At 40.2% G+C, this 19,685-nt stretch overlaps 1 protein-coding gene across 1 annotated transcript in view; it reads right to left on the bottom strand.

The window, feature by feature from the left end:
• Positions 1 to 19,685, bottom strand: part of LOC126188959 (importin-7) — a gene marked incomplete in the record, with an annotated part of 145,515 nt that overhangs the window by 89,829 nt on the left and 36,001 nt on the right. Inside the window, 4 exon segments of the mRNA XM_049930718.1 lie at positions 8,100 to 8,284; positions 8,402 to 8,558; positions 8,654 to 8,812; positions 12,784 to 12,937. Of these exon segments, the coding sequence (XP_049786675.1) occupies positions 8,100 to 8,284; positions 8,402 to 8,558; positions 8,654 to 8,812; positions 12,784 to 12,937 (655 nt within the window).

The raw sequence follows: 19,685 nt of genomic DNA, 5'->3' as shown, positions 1-19,685 counted from the left end.
GGACAATATGAGAGATGTTAGTGAGGAGCGAGGAGAGCATTTTCACCAGGTCATTAAAAGGATGGAAAAACGCTACTAAGGCCGCTGGTACACCAACATGATGAGGGACTACTGTTGGTCACTTCAGTGAGAAATTCAGCAAGCAACTCATTGTAGAAAAGCTACACAAGAAACTTCAAGGAAAAAAGAGAAAGAAAATACAAACCAATTCCAGCTGACAAGTGAAACCTCTATTATTGTTTTAACTAGCTTACTGTAAATACAAACCATGCTTATGTTGTAACAAAGCATTTCTTTAATTTCCCCGATTACTGTATAGCATACGATTTCTATACTATATAATAAAAAAGCATATTGCTTGAAAACTATGGGTGATACAAAAGAACTAAGGCTATATTTGGATTCAAATCGTGTTATTAGGGTCTCTCAAATTCACATTTTGCAACAAAAGCAAGTACAGATGCAAATTCTACCTCAAAATGCAAAACTGTGAAATTACCTAATAAATGCTAGTTTTTAGCAAACTGTATCCAAATGAGCTATTTTATCAGACACAGATTGAAAGTGTGTGTGTGTGTGTGTGTGTGTTTTTCAGTTACTAGTATTGCCAATCACTTGACAAAACCCAAATTTGGAAAGGTAATCTGCAAAACAACATGTACGCAAAATAAAAAGTGCATGAATGCTACAACATCTCGATGTGCTTGATATTCTGGGACCACATCAACTGGGGGCAGTTGAATGTCTCCATCAGATACAAGCAGTGTAATGTAACGTTGGACTCGGTTGTTGGAACTACCATCTTAGAACAAAGAAACATGTACATTTGTCTGCTGTGTGTAAGATGATATAATGCAGACACTTTTCACATGGCGGTTTTAGGTGGCAAATGTTTTGAACTAAGACTGCATCAAATATCAGTAGGGATTAGATTAGATTATAGATAGGGATCAGGTCTAACCAATTTCATTTATGACACTGCAAACATTGAAAGCAGAAGCTCAGGTAGGAGAAAGAGTATGGAAAGAAATTTCAGTGGCTGAAATGAAGTTATCCTCCAAATCACATTTAAGTGCCTGGCAGAGAATTCATCAAACCTACTCCATAATACCACTCATTATTCCAACCTTGTACAGCACACAGAGAGCACAAAAACCTTTATCTTTCCGTGTGAGCTCTGATTTCCCTTATTTTATTATGAATATCATTTCTCCCTATGTAGGTCAGCATCAATAAAATTATTTTCACCTTCGGAGGTGAAAGTTGGTGATCGAAATTTCATGAAAAGATTCTGCCGAAATGAAAGATGTCTGTTTTAATGATGCCCACCACAAATACTGTATCATTTCAGTGACACTCTTTCCCCTGTTTCGCGATAATACAAAATGTGCTGCCCTTCTTTGCACTTTCTCGATGTACTCAGTCAGTCCTATCTAATAAGAATCCCACGCCACGCTGAAGTATTCTAAAAGAGGATGGACAAGTGTAGTGTAGGCAGCCTCTTTAGTAGGTCTGTTACATTTTCTTTGTTTGTAATTGTAATTCCTAGTTATATGTTGAATTTTTGTCCTTTAGATTTGACTGATTTATCATGTAACTGTGTAACTGATGTTTAACAGATTCCTTTTAGCACTAATGTGATTGACCTCACACTATTTGTTATTTATAATCAATTGTCAATTTTTGCACCATATAAATATCTTTTATAAATCACTTCGCAATTTGTTTCGATCTTCTGATGACTTTATTTGTCGATAAACTACAGCATCATCTCTAAACAACATAAGACCCACACTGACAGGAAATCAAGAATTCAGTCACAGAACTAGAGACCATATTCCATAAGCAGCCAATTTCACAAGTCACTTGAGTGGTACAGTATCAAAAGACTTCTGGAAGTCTAGAAATACAGAATCAATCTGAAATCCCTTGTCAATAGCACTCAACACTTCTTGTGAGTAAAGAAGTAGTTGTGTTTTACAAGAATGATGTTCTCTAAATCCATGTTGACTGTGTCAATAGACCATTCTCTTTGAGGTAATGCATTAAGTTCAAATACAATATATGATCAAAAATCCTACTGCATATCAACATTAATAATATGGGCCTGTAATTTAGTGGATCTCACTGTTTCTGGTGGAACAATCCATGTTTGCTAACATTTCAGTTTAGTAATAGCTAGTGTATTACACACACACACACACACACACACACACACACACACACACACACACACACACAGACAGACAGACAGACATGTCGAATGGGAGCAACAATCCACAGGGGAGCAGGGGAGGGACAGAAGATGTGGGCAAGGGAGGGGGGAAGAAAATTGTGCTGTCTGGTGGAGCATGCTGGAGCCAGAAATGGCAGACAAGGCTGCCTGGTGCATTGTAGGGAGGCAGTGGGGGATGGAGAGAAGGGAAAAAAAGGGAGTGGAAGGGAGAGGAGCAGAGAAGGGGAAAGATTGGTGGGTGCATCGACAGAGAGCAGTACGCAATGAGGGTGGCGGAAACTATTGGGCGGATGGTGTGCGGACAGTTGGTTATGGTATGTTGAGGTCGGGATGATTTCTGGAGCAGAGAATGTGTTGTAAGGATGACATCTCTCTCAGTTCATACTACCCTCCAACTGTGGTCTTCCCTCCATCCACATAACCAGGAATTCCTTACTTCCAAATTTAACTCACCATCCTTACCCAGAATGCAAGATATCATAATGAGGTTGCAGCAAAAATTGCGCATTTTCTGAGAACATTTAAAGAGGCCACAGATGAATTAGAAGGCGAAAAAGAACCGACAATCCAGTTAGTTTTCTTTGGTTTCACAAACTGCAACAAATTTGCAGAGTGAATGACACTGACTGTCAGGTGAGTAATTACTGCAGTTAAAAGCACTGTTTCATTATCATACGTGATAGAATTGTAATTAACTAGCGTAATTGATGTGTACTAACAGATATGTATTTTTTAAGAGGAGGTACAAAGGATTAAAAATCAAGCCTTGACTTCCGTTTGTGAAAAGACTGATCACTTCCAGACATAAAATTGCTACGTCTCCTATCCGCGAATATGATGAAATAGCATTTTACTTTCCAAGAGCTTAATGAATTCAGCTGTGTCACGTACTCGTTCTTGGTAATGTTACTTTTGTATTAAACATTGAGCATTGCAGCACTCTAATCTAGAGGCAGGGAAAATCCCTGACCCTGCCAGAAATCGAACCCACGACCTCTTGTGCGGGAAGCGAGAAAGCTACCGCAAGATCACGAGCTGCGCACACTTGTCTGGCTACTCCACCTATGAACTCTTCCAGACTGATCCAATCCTTGCTTAAAGCCTTAGGCCCTTCCCAGAACCTCTACCCTGAATCTAGCCCCCCCCCCCCCCCCCTTTCAACCCTACCAAACCCCACACAACCACCTTCTAAATGCTACCTGAAATCCAATAACTGAACAATCCTGGATGCCCCACTGAAAGAATTTTGGCCCTCACTGACCAACACCTCTAACCTATTGCCTTAAATCTAGCCTCCCACATCAAAGATACCACTTCCTTCACCGATACTACACCGTCCCATCCCTTTACGTCCTGGATCCCTACTCATCACTGTTGATGCTACTTCCCTACACACTATCATCCCTCATGCTCATGTCTTGTCCCTTTTGAACACTACCTCTCACAATGTCTTTCAGACTCCTAAACCACTGTCTCATTCCTCACACATCTGACTACCTGTATCCTAGCACACAATTACTCATTTGTGAGAAAGGTATCCAAATAAATCCGCAGCACAGCCATGGGCTTCCACATGGCGACCTCCTATGGCAACCTTTTCATGGGCCCCTAACCCCTTATCCGATTCAAGTTCATTAATATGTTCATCATCTGGACTCAGGGCTAGAACACCATATCCCCATTCCTTTACAACCACACCTTCTCTCCAATCCACTACACGTGGTCCTCCTCAGCCTAGCAGAAACCTTCCTGGATGCTTACCACCTACTCTCTGAAGGCTCCATCTACACCTCTGACCACAGTAAACCCACCAACCACACCTGTGTTTTAACAGTTGCCATCCCTTCCACACCAAAAAATCCCTCCAATACAGCCCAGCCACCTGGGGACAGTATCTGCAGTGACGACTGTCCCCTTGCACAGTATGCTGTGCAGTATGGGGGGTCACAGTCGTTTGTATAGGCCAGACCAGAACTAAGAACAACAAGCTTTTCATGATTTTTCCAAACTGTATAAAAATTAACAAGATTGCCCGTAAAACCATGAAATTTTATAATTGGGAAATTGGGAGTTCATACTGTACTCCATGAGTAAATATAACACCTTGTTGGAAGTTACAATGATAAAATACAGTGTGCTGACAGTCTATAATTTACTGAAGAATGGCTTTCTGTAAATTTAAGATGTAAACAAGACAAATTAAGAAACAATGCCAAGGCAAGGAGGTACCAGACAAATATTGAAACATGTCTTGCGGTCGAGAAACATTGTCTTTCACATAAGGAAGATACGTAAAATTCTGCTAAAGCTTTTCAGCGTGGTTTTAAAGAAGCCAATTTTCTTGCAGTAGCATTACTGTATTATCTCATGTTTGGTTCTTTATTATGTCACAATGAATTCAGTGAACAGCTGAAACTATAGCCAACAGTGTAGAATGGAACATTATTTCAAATAAAATCACTGCCTGTGAAGAAAAGATTAATAAAACCAAATTTCTTTAGCAAACTGACAAGAATAACTTCATTGTTCTACAAAGTGACTAATGCTTTATTGCAAACAATGTGGAAATAAAATAAAATCAGACAACTGAAACTAATAACAAATTCATTTGACACAATAACGAAACGTAAATGCGAGTCACATGGAGGCTACTTCCAATTACAGCTTTGACTGCTCTGCGAATGCACGAATCTGGCTGCTTGCAGCTACTGCTTATACTTCTCCAACAGTCACACTTCAAGTAGCTAGAAACAGGGTAACACACTGCTCTTCCACACGACTTCAGCTGTGTGCATGGACATGAGCATGCTGGCAACTTCTCCAACAAACCTATATAATTTTAACAGTTGTGACGCCATGCTCATCGTGAACAGTTTGTTGTTATGAAGCATTGCACACTCTTCGTCCTAAAACCTCTGACACTTGTTGGTGTCGGCACACATTTGTTCTCACACTGTCTTTTTTGTTCTAAATGTCACATATTCTTTGCTAATTAAGTTTATATGGGTGTTTTTCTCTCATTTATGTTTTCAATGAAAAACTCCCAGAATTCTAAAAAAAAGAAGTTCCAGCGTTTTCCCCAGTCGAAAAAATTTCAGTTTTTTCCTAGATATCCTCGCTGTCCCAGAAGAATGTACACCCTGCTACAAGAGAAACTACTACTGGCAGCAACAAATGCACCACCATCAACTGTATTTAACCTAACCTTTTTTCTGAACACCGTTAGATCCTTCACAAAAATTTTGGCTGAACTTTTCTCCAGCTTTAGCCAGCTAGTGCCTAAATGATTCAAGCACCAGTGCCTTCTATTAGCAGCTCCGGTGCTTTCCTAACAAAGCTACAACAATTACCTCTGTTATACCGATGGTTCCAGTGTTCAACCTGCACCCTTTGAGACTGAAACCCTTTTTTTATTTCCCTGGGATCCTCTAACCTAAAAACTGCCCAGTCCACAGCACACAGCTCCTGCTACCCATGTAGCCACCTCCTGCATTTAATGTATTCCTGACCTATTTAGCGAAACCCAAAACCCCGCCACCCTGTGGTGCAAATCTAGAAACCTGCAGCCTACACGATCACAGAACCGCCTGAGCCTCTGATTCACATTCTCACTCGACTCTGTACCAAAGGTCCTGACCACTATACTGCACGTGGTGAGCTTTGCTTTCATCTCACACACATGACTGGCAGCCTTTAGCAATTCAGACAGCCACTCGAAAGTAAAGAGAATTTCTTCCAATCTACAAAGTGACACACATCATCGGTTCTAACTTGAGCCACCACCTGCAGTCTGACTCCATCCAGTAGGCACAGAGGCCCTCTTCCCCTTCTTGGCAGCCGTCTTCCAAGGGGCCCCATAATTCGCATTAACACTGGAGCTCTGAACTATCAATTACCACCCTCTGTGACTGTCCCCATCTTGCAGGCTGAGAGGTTTCCTCTGAAACAGGACAAATGACTGCATCTGGCTGAAGGACTTTGTCAGCCACAGGCAGCACCTGGAACCTGATTGTCAGACGAACTGTAGGGGCCTTAAATTCACCCCCCACCCACACCCCAAGGCAACCTCCCACTCGACCACAGGTGATGGGTCAACCTTAATGTGAGCAGTTACTGGGCTAGACACTGGTACGAACCGATCAGCGGACTCGTGGGTCAAATTGGATGTTCACTGGATCCCCACAGCTGGTCCATAACAGTTTACCCACCCACTGCAGCCTCAAACTGTGTAACCGAAACCAAAACAGCCTGGAGCAGAGAGCAAAATGTCATCAACTCAGCTCGAATCTGCACACAATAATTACAGTCCCCATTCGTACTAAAGGTGATGGAAAACTACACTACACACTGACAAAAATGCAAGAACTGTGTCTAGTAAATTAGAATAACACACAGAAATTCAAAAACTAAACTACCAAAGAACACAGGTAAATAATTCGCTCCTGGCTAGGAACTTTTAAAATTTCACAAAATTGGTTTCTTTGCAACAAAGTCGACACACATAAGTTCTGAACTCGTGTCCCCAAACCCTCAGTGCACACTCCTCTCTGCCAATATACCCACTGATCTTTTCCTTTTGTCTGCTGCTCTCCTTTCCACTCCATTTTTTTCCCCCTTCCTTGTCTCCCCTACAGCCTCTCAACACTGCACCAGGTAGTCGGAGGTAGCAGACAATTTAACATTACTTATTTACAAAATATAAATATGTTTTGACGAGGAAAAAAATCCTACATTACTCAGCCAGACAGTAGCCTAAAAATTATATAAAACATCTGTAACTGAAATTTTTTTTTTCTTGTCTGCATCTGTAGTTCCAGTACACTCTGCAGGCAGCACTGTTTCATCTTCCCCCATCCGTACCCTGATCTCTCTCCCCATTTCCTGCTCCAGAATAGTTGCTGCCGTTTGACGTATTTCAGTTTGTCAAGCCTAAGCAACCAGAGATGGCAATTGTATGTGAAGTGTGCTTGCTTGTGTGAATGTGTATGTTTTCTTTTCCGATGAGGGCTTTGGTCGAAAGGTTACTGTGTAACAGTCTTTTTGTTGTGCCTGTCTCCTGGTCAATGTCTCCTTTTTAAGGTGAGTAGCAATCTACCCTTTCTGTAATTATACAAACAGTTCTGGTAGCTATGAATCTGAATAAAAAGTAAGTGGCTCATTAGTAATGAAGGTCAATGTAATAAATCGATTCAAGTGAAAATGTTATTTCCCAAGTGTATTTACAGACTATTTATATCAGATAAGAAAAGGTCATTCCATCTTAATTTAAACTTCTAGCAGGCACAACCTTATACCTGTTGTTAAGTGGACGATCATGACAGTCTTGCATGCAGACGAATACGTGATGTCTGCTTGTGTCTGTATATGTGTGTGTGCGCGCGCGCGAGTGTATACCCGTCCTTTCCCCCCCCCCTAAGGTAAGTCTTTCCGCTCCCGGGACTGGAATGACTCCTTACCCTCTCCCTTAAAACCCACATCCTTTTGTCTTTCCCTCTCCTTCCCTCTTTCCTGATGAGGCAACAGTTTGTTGCGAAAGCTTGAATTTTGTGTGTATGTTTGTGTTCGTTTGTGTGTCTGTTGACCTGCCAGCACCTTCATTTGGTAAGTCACATCATCTTTGTTTTTAGGTATATTTTTCCATGTATTAATTTTTATATAGTCATCTAGCAAATACGATTTATACATTAGAACTGTCAATTCACCCTTCAACATAAATTTTTGTGAGGAGATCAGTCCCCGATATTTGACCACTTTCACACACGTACACAACTTAAGAACAGAAAATGAATGCTGGAACATAGAATAACGTAACTGATAACTAGCCAATATGAGCAAGAACTTTACTGCATTTATGATGTCTCACCTCTCAAACATCCTGTGCAGTATATGCAGCGCCCATTTCTTCGCCTTCCACCACGGTAAGTCAACTCTATCATCTTCATCCACAGCATTTGTTTGTTCTGGTACAGGTCTATCGACAACAGCTCGACAAATTTCCATCCACTGTGAGAACACTTCCCGAGAAATTAGTTCCAATGGAAGAGAATACTGAAACAAAAAATTTCAGTGTATTTTAAGAAGTACATAGAATATGTACCACCACTCATCAGAATTCTCACTGATATATACTTATACACTTCTATGTAAGTTAGTCTGTGTACAAACCTGAGTCAATGCAAAATATATCTTAAGAATCTGTTTTTGCAGTAATACAGACTGTTCTGACTGATCAGGAAGTAATCTTACACACAACTGGTATATCATTGGGAATAACAAATTCATTGCTTCATTTAAAGGGCCTCTTTCTTCACGTTTCTTATACCTGTGGAATGTAAAAGGCCATGTTTATTAGCATTAACATGCAACAATTGTTAGAACAGTATATTTTCTTATCACTTACTCAAGGAAAAAACTTACTCAAAAATTTTCACCAACTGATACAAGCAGAGAAGGGCTCCAGACCAACCAGATGCATCAGGATTTTGAAGATATATACTGATTTTGTCAACTATTTGTGTCCACCTTCCAGGAAAGTCGTGTTTTACAATATTACTCACACAAACAGCTAACTGTACTCTGAAAAATAGCAAGAATTCAAAATGAGAAGCAATATGGAAATGTTCATGGCAAAACATATTTAGGTAGCTAATATTCAGAACACAGAGTACTTGCTTCTTTCTCATAGACTAACATGCACTAGCCAATACATTTTATAAAAATCTGGTAGTTAATGAAACTGTGTGAGAAGGACTATTATTAATTTAATATAAACCATATGTTTGGAAACTTACACTCTGCAATGGAGTGTGCAGTACTCTGAAGCTTACTGTCAGGTTTAAAGTTAAAGAGTCACATTTTTTTCCTTTTGGGTTACAATTTGTACTTGCGTAGCTCTCAATTCCCCTAAAAAGGTGAGGGTCTTGTTTCGAGTGCAAGTCAGCAGATAATTCAGCACTACTTATTTACAAAACACAAATATGTTTTGAGGATGAGAAAAAAATTATCATTAATCAGCCAGACAGTAGCATAAAAATTATAAAAAAATCTAACCGAAAGTTTTATTTCCTCTCAAGTTCTAAAAAAACATTGTCATATGTTATCTGTTGCAAACTGTGCAAATGTGACAATGAATGTAGTTCTGGTGTGTCACAGTACATGATGCCGATAATTTTGACTGTTTTTGAAATGCTTAACTTTTTTTTAAATAGTCCAATGATTGCGATTGTGTATCAGAGTACTATATAAGATACCTACACTATGTGATCGAAAGTATCTAGCCACCCCCAAAAATATATGTTTCTCATATTATTAAACAATTGAAAATCCAAGATGGAATGTAACAATATTAGAGAAGGAAAGTTGCTACTCACCATATAGCGGAGATGCTGAGTCGTGATAGGCACAGCAAAAAGATTCACACAATTATAGCTTTCGGCCATTAAGGCTTCTATCAGCAAAACAAACACACACACGCACATGCAAACACAACTTGCACACATGTCTGCAGTCTCAGATAACTGAAATCACACTGCGAGCAGCAGCACCAGTGCATGATGGGAGTGGTGACTGGGTGGGGGTGAGGAGGAGGCCGGGGCAGGGAGGGATAGTATGGTGGGGGTGGCAGACAGTTAAGTGCTGCAGTTTAGATGGAGGGCAGGAGAGACAGTGGGAAGGGGAGGGGGGAGGAAGTAACGGAAAGAAGAGAAACTTCCCTTTCTGCTACTTCCTCCCCCCCCCCCCCACCTCTCCTGCCCTCCATCTAAACTGCAGCACTTCACTGTCTGCCACCCCCACCATACTATCCCTCCCCCTCCCCACCCCAGCCTCCTCCTTACCCCACTCCCATCATGCACTGGTGCTGCTGCTCACAGTGTGGTTTCACTTATCTGAGACTGCAGACATATGTGCAAGTTGCACGTGTGTGTGTGTGTGTGTGTGTGTGTGTGTGTGTGTGTGTGTGTGTGTGTGTGTGTATTGCTGACAAAGGCCTTAATGGCCACAAGCTTTAATTATGTTTTTCATATTGATGCATTCTGCTGCCAAGTACTCAGTATCAGCGACCTCAGTAGTCATTAAGACACTGTGAGAGCAGAATGTGGTGGAACTCACGGACTTCAAACCTGGTCAGGTGATTGGATGTCACTTGTGTCATATGTCCGTATGCGAGATTTCCACACTCCGAAACATCCCAAGGTCCACAGTTTCTGATGTGATAGCGAAGTGGAAATGTGAAGAGACACGTACAGCAAAAGAGCGCGAAGGCCGACCTCGACTTTTGACAGACAGAGACTGCCGACAGTTGAAGAGGGTCATAATGACTAATAGGCAGACATCTATCCAGACCATGAGACAGGAATTCCAAACCGCATCAGGATCCACTGCAAGTACTATAACAGTTAGGCGGGAGGTGAGAAAACTGATTTCATGGTCAAGCAGCTGGTCATAAGCCACACATCGTGCCAGTAAATACCAAACAATGCCTTGTTGGTGTAAGGAGCATGAACATTGGACAATTGAACAGTGGAAAAACATGACGAATCACAGTACACAATGTGGTGACCCGATGGCAGGGTGTGGGTATGGCGAATGCCCAGTGAACGTCATCTGCAAGCATGTGGAGTGCCAACAGTAAAATTTGGAGGCAGTGGTGTTATTGTGTGGTCATGTTTTTCACTGTTGAAGAGCAATTCGGGGATGGTGATTCCATCTTTCAACACGATCACGCACCTGTTCATAAAGCACGGCCTGTGGTGGAGTGGTTACACAACAATAACATCCCTGTAATGGACTGGTCTGCACAGAGTCCTCACCTGAATCCTGTAGAAAACCTTGGGATGTTTTGGAATGCCAACTTTGTGCCAGACCTCACCGACCAACATCGATACCTCTCCTCAGTGCAGCACTCTGTGAAGAATGGACTGCCATTCGCCAACAAAGATTCTGGCACCTGATAGAATGTATGCCTACGAGAGTGAAAGCTGTCATCAAGGCTAAGAGTGGGCCAACACCATAACTGAATTCCAGCATTACTGATGAAGTGCCATGAACTTTTAAGTCATTTTCAGCCACGTGTCTGGATACTTTTGATGATATAATGTACCTTTCAATGGCTAAAGTTCAGGTAAATAGCATTACTTTGAATAGTTGTATGTTTCTCACATGGACATGTTTCAGAATTTCCAAATTACATAATGCCAGGTGTTAACTGTAATTCACAAACTGCTGAATTCCCTTTTTACTCAAAAAACAAACCAAAATTTGTATGACACTGTGCTAAATCCTGATGGGAAAAGGACAAATGAACTGACACTGTACTAAACGGTAATTCAATGAAAAAAAAAAAAAAAAAAAAGAGGCACTCTTCAAATGGGATATTCATACCAGGGCACTCAATCAATTTCAAGCATGGAAATGTTTGGGGCGGGGGTGGGGGGAGGAGATGGGGGAAATGCAACTTGCCAAACCCAATGGTACCTGTGTAAGAGTTCAAGAAGCACATACTGCTGTGTCCAATAATAGCTGAACAAAATATACTCAAAATACATTAAACATATTCACAGTTGGGAATATGGGCAACCATCAGCTGTATAAATGGAATGACGACAATCAAAATTTGTGCTGGACCAGCACTCGAATCCAGATTTCCCACTTATCGCTAGCAGTTTCCTTACCATTCGGCTATATGACCATGACTCATGGCCAGACCCATACTTCCACATGTCGTTAACCATGTGCCTGTTTCTTTGGGCACGCATGCACTGCCACCCCAGGCGAGCGACTATCAAGTAAAATGTCTCTCCTGTACGGAACTGTACATAACGGATGTACAAGTACAGGATATAGAGACAATGGTTGGTGCCTTATGGAAGTTTGGGCCTGGACTTGAGACGTGCTCAGGTAGCCAAATGAAGAACAAAATCTGGGTCTGAGTCCCCGTCCAGCGCAAATTTTGATTGTTGTCATTCCATTTCTACAGCTGATGGTTGCCCATATTCACAACTGCGAATATGTTAAACATATTTCATGATGGCTGTAGTCGCAGCAGTGCCTGTTGCTTCAGACATGCATGCATGTCTGAAGGAACTTTGCACCATATTTGTTAATAACAAAGGCACTGCAATGTCATTTCAAAATGTCCAATCAGTCTTTGGTGCATACATACCCTAACAGTATTCTCAACTTTACTTACGTCCAGAGCCTGAAGTGTCACCAAATTTGGCTTACTGACAGGAAGATTATATACTGATCGGTGCCTGCCACATTAACAACATGAGCGGTTCACAAGAGGTGGTGGGAGTGGGAGAAGGGAGAGGGCAGCCAAGGAGGGTGGGAGGGACAGAGGGATGATTCTTCTTCCTTTCTACTTCAATGTTTACACTACTATTTGTTCCATTTTCACAGATGAATTGAGTCAAGATGGTAGCTACATCTGACTAATTTCCAATTCACACTAAAAAACAAAAGATTGTGGCCAATCTTCCAGTAAACGAAAAGCAGAAGCAGTTCAGTACTGCATTAGTTAACTCAAAACTTATTTAAGTGCAAACCTTATGATGTCTGGTGCATGAACCACAGCATCAACTATGGCATCCCTGATCATGGCTCTATCCTGTTCATGTATGCTAAATGGTAATGGCTGTCCAGGTTCTACTTCTCGGTCTGCCCAATTCTGTGTGACAAGATTCTTTAAATATATTACACCTGTTGAAAAACACAAAAAAGGACATTTAGATTAGATTCTTTAAATATATTACACGTATTGAAAAACACAAAAAAGAACATTTATATTAGTTTATGTTTATAACTGGACAATATAAAAAAGCACAGAACTTCAGCTCTGAACCAGCGACGACAAATCAACTTTTATTATCACTCAATTTCTCTTCACTATCTACACAGAACAATGTCTGATAAATGAAATTACATAACTACTGCACAAATATAATTTTGACACATCTGACACAAAGAGGTGCCAGGGTTTCAATAATTTTAGTGAAGAGCATCCACCGTATATGAACAGTGGCAAAACACTTTTGTGCAAAAAAAAAAAATAAATAAATAAATAAATTTGCTTGATCTGTTCTTGACCTCAAAAATTTGATTTTGCTTTACAATTTTGAAATTCCTCCAAACAATAGGAGAAAATAATTTTTTCTGATGGGGATGGTAGAAGGAGAACTGTGTTATGTACACAAAGTATGAATTAACAGGCTGTCTATAATTATATATCACGAATGTATTGATAATTTGCTGCAGAATTAATTTTAACATTTTTAATGAGTAGTGAATCGTCAATAGATATTTTTTGTTGGAAGACAGACATTATTACATATGAAGTGCATGCAAAGAAAAAGGAGACCATGGATAAATGAAAGGAATATTTTAATAATAGTTTATGGGTAGTGTTACAACTATACACAAATGCCCATGATAATCACTGCAGTGTGTATGAAAGGAATGCAAAGCCTCCTAGTTTTACATACTGTCTTGTGCTATCTTCTTCTAGGTGACCTGAGGACCTAAAATTATAGTGTTAAGACTGAAAAACACAAGACTCACATAGGGATACGGTGGTATATATAAAATATTTCAGGATTTGTCATCTCAATTTTGCACCAGGCTCTCAATAACATCATGAAGTTCACTAATGTGAGCACTCTATACAGCTTAGTTTGAGTTCCAAATAAGATGTTTGGGTAAAGAGGAATATTCAATTATAGTTTTGGCTTTGACCAGCAACATACTTTTAGTAGCTGTTGTGATGTCACCTTTTGGTGCATATTTTTACCATTTGGTTGTGAGTTGCGAAGCCAACAAATGTGGTAGCAAAAAACCTTGTTGTGACAATCTGACCTGTTGCATTGCCATGTGAAAAAAAATTACCATTGTTACTACATTATAATGGCCATGTTGTTCACGACATATGTTTCCTTAGTCAATGGTCAAAACCAATGACTAGTACTGAATATACATCTGTATCCAGATGTTTGTGGATTAGTAAGAATATCAGAATTATCTTAACATGAATTTTCTCGGAATGTTATGTATTTAGTGACACGTTTAAGTGTAATTATATTATGATATACACACCATCAGGAATTTTTGCTACCATTTAACACACAGTATCACCTTATCAAAAATAATGACTGATAAATCTCTCGCTGCACTGATGAAACCAGTAAAATCTGACTTGGCAACATGGGTCACTAATAAGAACTGAAAGCTATACAGAGGGCTGAAGAATGAGATGTCAAACTAGAAATGCACCTTCTAGGTGTATACTAGAACACAGAATCAGACAACTTTCGCGAAAACACAGGGGAACATTGCCCATAGATTATATGCAGGCTCAAATGTTATGAGGAAGCTGCTATAAATCATGATTAAGGCTGCAGTTAAGTGGAATGGCACTGAGTGACCAGATCTGCCCAGTGATCAGATCAGAGCAGTACTGGTAAAGCAAATACATGCTGCCGCATGTGAGTGATTATAAAATTGTCTGTAGAAGAACAGTCCAAGAAGTGAGTTGCATAGGGCAGCACTGAAGAAATCAAATATGTTTGTTCACAGAGTTACAATCAGAATTGTTTAATAATTGCAACTGCATTTGGGCAGTGCTGGAGGCATTCACTTATTGCTACAGACAGCAATGTCAACTATGATCTCACTGTATTGTTGTGGGGGGAAGGGGGGGGGGGTGGCTTCACAGATGACTTCATATCATTCCTTTTTACTCTACTTCCTTTTATGGGTTCTGCAGAGCAAGAATCATCAAAACAGATTACATTTTGTATATACTACGAGATTAGGTGGGGGAATATTACTCCTGCTGAACCGACTTACACTTTATTAATATCTTATTCATTTTACTGGATTGAAGTGACTATCAGTAACGAAGTTCAAAGTAACATAGTTGGCAAACACACGAAAAATAATATTTTGTACCTGGTGAGAAAATGTGTGTGATGTGGACAGCTCCACTTGCCACTCTATTGAAGTTCCATCTTGTGTCTTAAATACTTTGTTAACAATGCTGGATTTCTACTGCACACTGCTCCAACATTCAGAGTTCAAACATTGTTGTGGAAGAGCACACAAACATTTCACAATTTTACCCAGAACATTACAAGAAATTTTCTATTGTCTTCTGAAGCATTTACACTTAGCCCTCACTTATTCCAAAAGCATGTTCTATTGTTTATTATGCTCTAGACAGTTCCTGTTTAAAAATTATCTCTCTGAATCCAAAAGAAGTTGGCTATAAGGTCTTAGGATCTGCTTTAACAATGAATATGGTTATCTTCAACAAATATAACTGACATACATGAAAGTGACGAGCATATTAAGCCTCCCTCCTTGAATCAAGAGAAATACACTTTCAGATTGAAATGTTCATCACTTTATCACCATTCTCTCATCCATCAATTATAATGAACCACATCTACCTGCAAATGCTTGTCCTACAAGTGAAAAAAATGTTTATAGTTAGGAAACATTACGTCAGAATTCCATGGGCATTTTAGACAAATGCTTTTTCTTTTTTCCACACGGCTATTGTGCTTAGAAATGAACTTAGTCCAAGGAGATTGTAGTCTGGGTCCCACTTCCTATGAAACATAGTCAAATGTAGCCAGTATTAGTGAAACATAGTGGGTATTATCAATCCTGGGCATACATGTAACCTTTAGTACCAACTATGAGAACAACTTTTCTGCCTCTTAATACTAAATGGGTGGCTAGACCATCTACTCAATCAGATCTTTTACAAAAATATATCAAAAACAAAGATGATGTAACTTACCAAACGAAAGTGTTGGTATGTTGATAGACACATAAACAAACACACACACAAAATTCAAGCTTTTGCAACCAATGGTTGCTTCATCAGGAAAGAGGGAAGGAGAGGGAAAGACGAAAGGATGTGGGTTTCAAGGGAGAGGGTAAGGAGTCATTCCAATCCCGGGAGCGGAAAGACTTCCCTTAGGGGGAAAAAAGGACAGGCGCGCACACACACACACACACACACACACACACACACACACACACACACACACACACACACACACACACCTGTCCGCACATATACAGACACAAGCAGACGTGTGTGTGTGTGTGTGTGTGTGTGTGTGTGTGTGTGTGTGTGTGTGTGTGTGTGTAGGTGCACGCGCGAGCGAGTGTATACCTGTCCTTTTTTCCCCCCTAAGGTAAGTCTTTCCGCTTCTGGGATTGGAATGACTCCTTACCCTCTCCCTTAAAACCCACATCCTTCCGTCTTTCCCTCTCCTTCCTTCTTTCCTTATGAAGTAACCGTGGGTTGCGAAAGCTTGAATTTTGTGTGTGTGTGTTAGTGTGTCTATCAACATACCAACGCTTTCGTTTGGTAAGTTACATCATCTTTGTTTTTAGATATATTTTTCCCACGTGGAATGTTTCCCTCTATTATATTCAGATCTTTTACAAATGTTGATTTATGTGGTAAAATCTACAATACGGTTTTCCAAGTACTACATCTACGAGTTTTAGATAGTGACAGCTTTCAACACACCAAGGAACCAAGGAGACTGACTTCCCAATGAGGCAATACAGGTTATCTTCAGAAATGTTTGCTGCACTGTTTCCATGTCTCACTATTCCTGTACACAAAGCTGCTGAAGCAGCTGATCATCTCTGCACTGCTCTCCTCTGCAGTGTCACTCCACTACACTCTGGGGGCTTAAGTCCTGTAACTTACTTCAATTCTCATCTCCAGTACCTCTTGTTGGAAAATTGTTTTTCCAGGATACATTGTGCAGAGGTGTTGAATGGGATGAGATGCTGTTCATGATATCTGTCACTTTGATATCAGTACTACCTTCACTGTTCCTAATACAAATTCCATACTGACTAGCAGCTTCTGCAAAGCACACAACTGAGTTACATGCCTACTGCAATGTTTTTGAGAGCATTTGGAGCAGCTTCACATGCTCAAACAATAATCTAAGACTTTGTTTTTGTTAAAGGCTAAGTGAACAATAATAGACTTGCACCTGTCCAGAAGCTAGTTCTGCTATGGCTCAAATTACTGCACTGTATGTGCACAGCAGCATTCTGTGGATATACAAGCGTACACTGAAAAATAATGCCTCTGGATTTCTTATGTGAAAACACTTGAAGCTTTTAAAATAAAACAAATGTTACTACCATTCTACATCTCTATTCTTCATGTCTACATATTTGCAGTCCCCAGTCACTAGCAGTCTCCGACTGTAGCATATTAACATGGTGGTGTGTAGCGTAATTATACTGTGCTTGAGAAACAGCAAGCTGAAATCGAATTTCAAATTCAAAGGGTTTGTCCACACATGAAGTACCCTCTCCTTCAGCATGACAAAGTTGGGCCACACAAGAGCACTGTGACATCTGCAACAATCTGACAATTTGGGTTCACTGTCATTGATCACCCTCCACAGATTCCCAACTTGGTCCCATGCAATTTTCATTTGTTTCCAAAACTTACAGAGCATCTTCAAAGACTTCACTTTGATTGTGATGAAGCAGTGAAAGCTGAGATGAGGTTGTGGCTCCATCAACAAATTAAAACATTCTACAATAACAATATCAACAAACTGCTCCCTCATTGGGAGAAACGTGTTAGTTATAAGGACATCTTTGTAGAAAAATAAATAGGTAGACATGAAGAATAAAGAAGTGAAACATTAATAATGTTTCTGTTTTAAAGCTTTAATAGTTTGACACTCACAAAATATGGAGGCATTACTTTTCTGCACGCCTTCATACACCACAGTACTTTGAATTATCCAAACCAACGGGAGACATTTATAAGCAAATGAGATACAGAAACCCACTTGTACACAACCCCACAGCAATGGAGACATGGTCTGGAACAGGCTAATCTAGTAGACCTTCTCACATGAGGACTCAGATAATCAAATACACTTCGTTTCACTCATGAGCTCTATGCATTCCATTAATTATCAGCCAAGGCTGAAAGAATAAAAAATAGTACACTCAACTTCTTATTTTATAAGAGTGTGTTTATGCTGCCATCTCACAGCTCACCACCAATGCCCGGCAATTATGAAATAAGCCCACTAAGTCTTACTGGTCCATTTAACTTACACTTTCATTGCTCACTATGACACACGCCAGGCAATGATATCAATATGGTCTGTGTTTTGCACCATGGTCATATTCACATATGAAACTTGGGTCACGATTGACTGCTTCAAGGTCACTTCAGAGTGACATGTTTGACTCTGCTAACTATGTGAACAGCTGCAGGGTAATTACCACTGACAAGCAACGAGGCTGCAGCATATATCTAACAAAGTTCCCAGCAAGCAGCAAAATGCAATCTGCCAGCAGTGAGCAGTGAAGTGCCAGCAGCAAGCCTGCAACATAAATATATCCATAAGATCGGAGGATGCTAGCCCAATGCCAGCAATCTTCAAGAGCAGCAGCATCCGTTGCTCCAAGGTGGCACCTGTCGCTTCACGACTCTGCTTATTCAGTAAGTACACATTTGACTAAACAAGCCTAATGTTCAGGCAGTACTAACAGAACTTTGAAGAGAGTTCTAGATCTTGTATACCCGCCGAATTATCAAAAAGGTCTAGCACTCCTGTCTTCATTGCAAACAAACACAAGTCAGAGGATCATAGAACAGAAAGTCTCCCCCCAGCTGATCAAGTACACTACTCAAGGCCTTTTCTGTTACTAGTAAAGATTTGTATGTTCTCTCAATATTAAGAAGGCACTACTGTAAAAAGGGCTTTTATAGCACTCTTCTTGTGCTACTGCATATGTGGCTTAATTTGGATTGTGCTCCAACATAAGCACGAGCACTTTTCAGATGGCTCTTTGGAGGCTTGCACATAGACATGGAATTCCTTCAAATTATTTACATCAAAACTGTAAACTATTTCACACTACTAATGACAAACTGAATTATAAAGTTTATTATCAACCTCAAAGGCCTATCATTTTCTTATCAATGACTGCATCACATGAAAGTTCATCATGTCACCTGGCAGTTAACAAGGAAGATGATGATGATGATGATGATGGGTACTGTCAAGCAATGATTATGGACCGTACTGTGGTAACCAAGGTTAACTGAAGAGCATCTCACAATGCCCCCCCCCCCCCAACTAATATCATTACCGTAACACATAGCAGATCAATTTCTCAAGGAGACAATGGTGAACCTTCAATGCCAGCACACTTTCTTGTCAAAGAGCTCCACAGTGTGCCCCCACAAGAATTCAGAATGTGTCAAGTTACCAGAAAACTTCAAAGAACAAACATCCCTCAATAATGAGGAGTTCCCACCATCCAGGCAATATGATCCTAGTTCAAGGAGGACAAATACACCATTCTTTGAGCAAAGGACAGGTAGATCGCATATTTTCATGAAGAGAAAACACAGTAAAAACAGCTATTCCACAGG

This window comes from Schistocerca cancellata, chromosome 5 (genome assembly GCF_023864275.1).
Source record: "Schistocerca cancellata isolate TAMUIC-IGC-003103 chromosome 5, iqSchCanc2.1, whole genome shotgun sequence".
Lineage (NCBI taxonomy): Eukaryota > Metazoa > Arthropoda > Insecta > Orthoptera > Acrididae > Schistocerca > Schistocerca cancellata.
The sequence above is the reverse complement of the archived record's forward strand: the minus strand, read 5'-3'. Positions and strand labels throughout refer to the sequence as shown.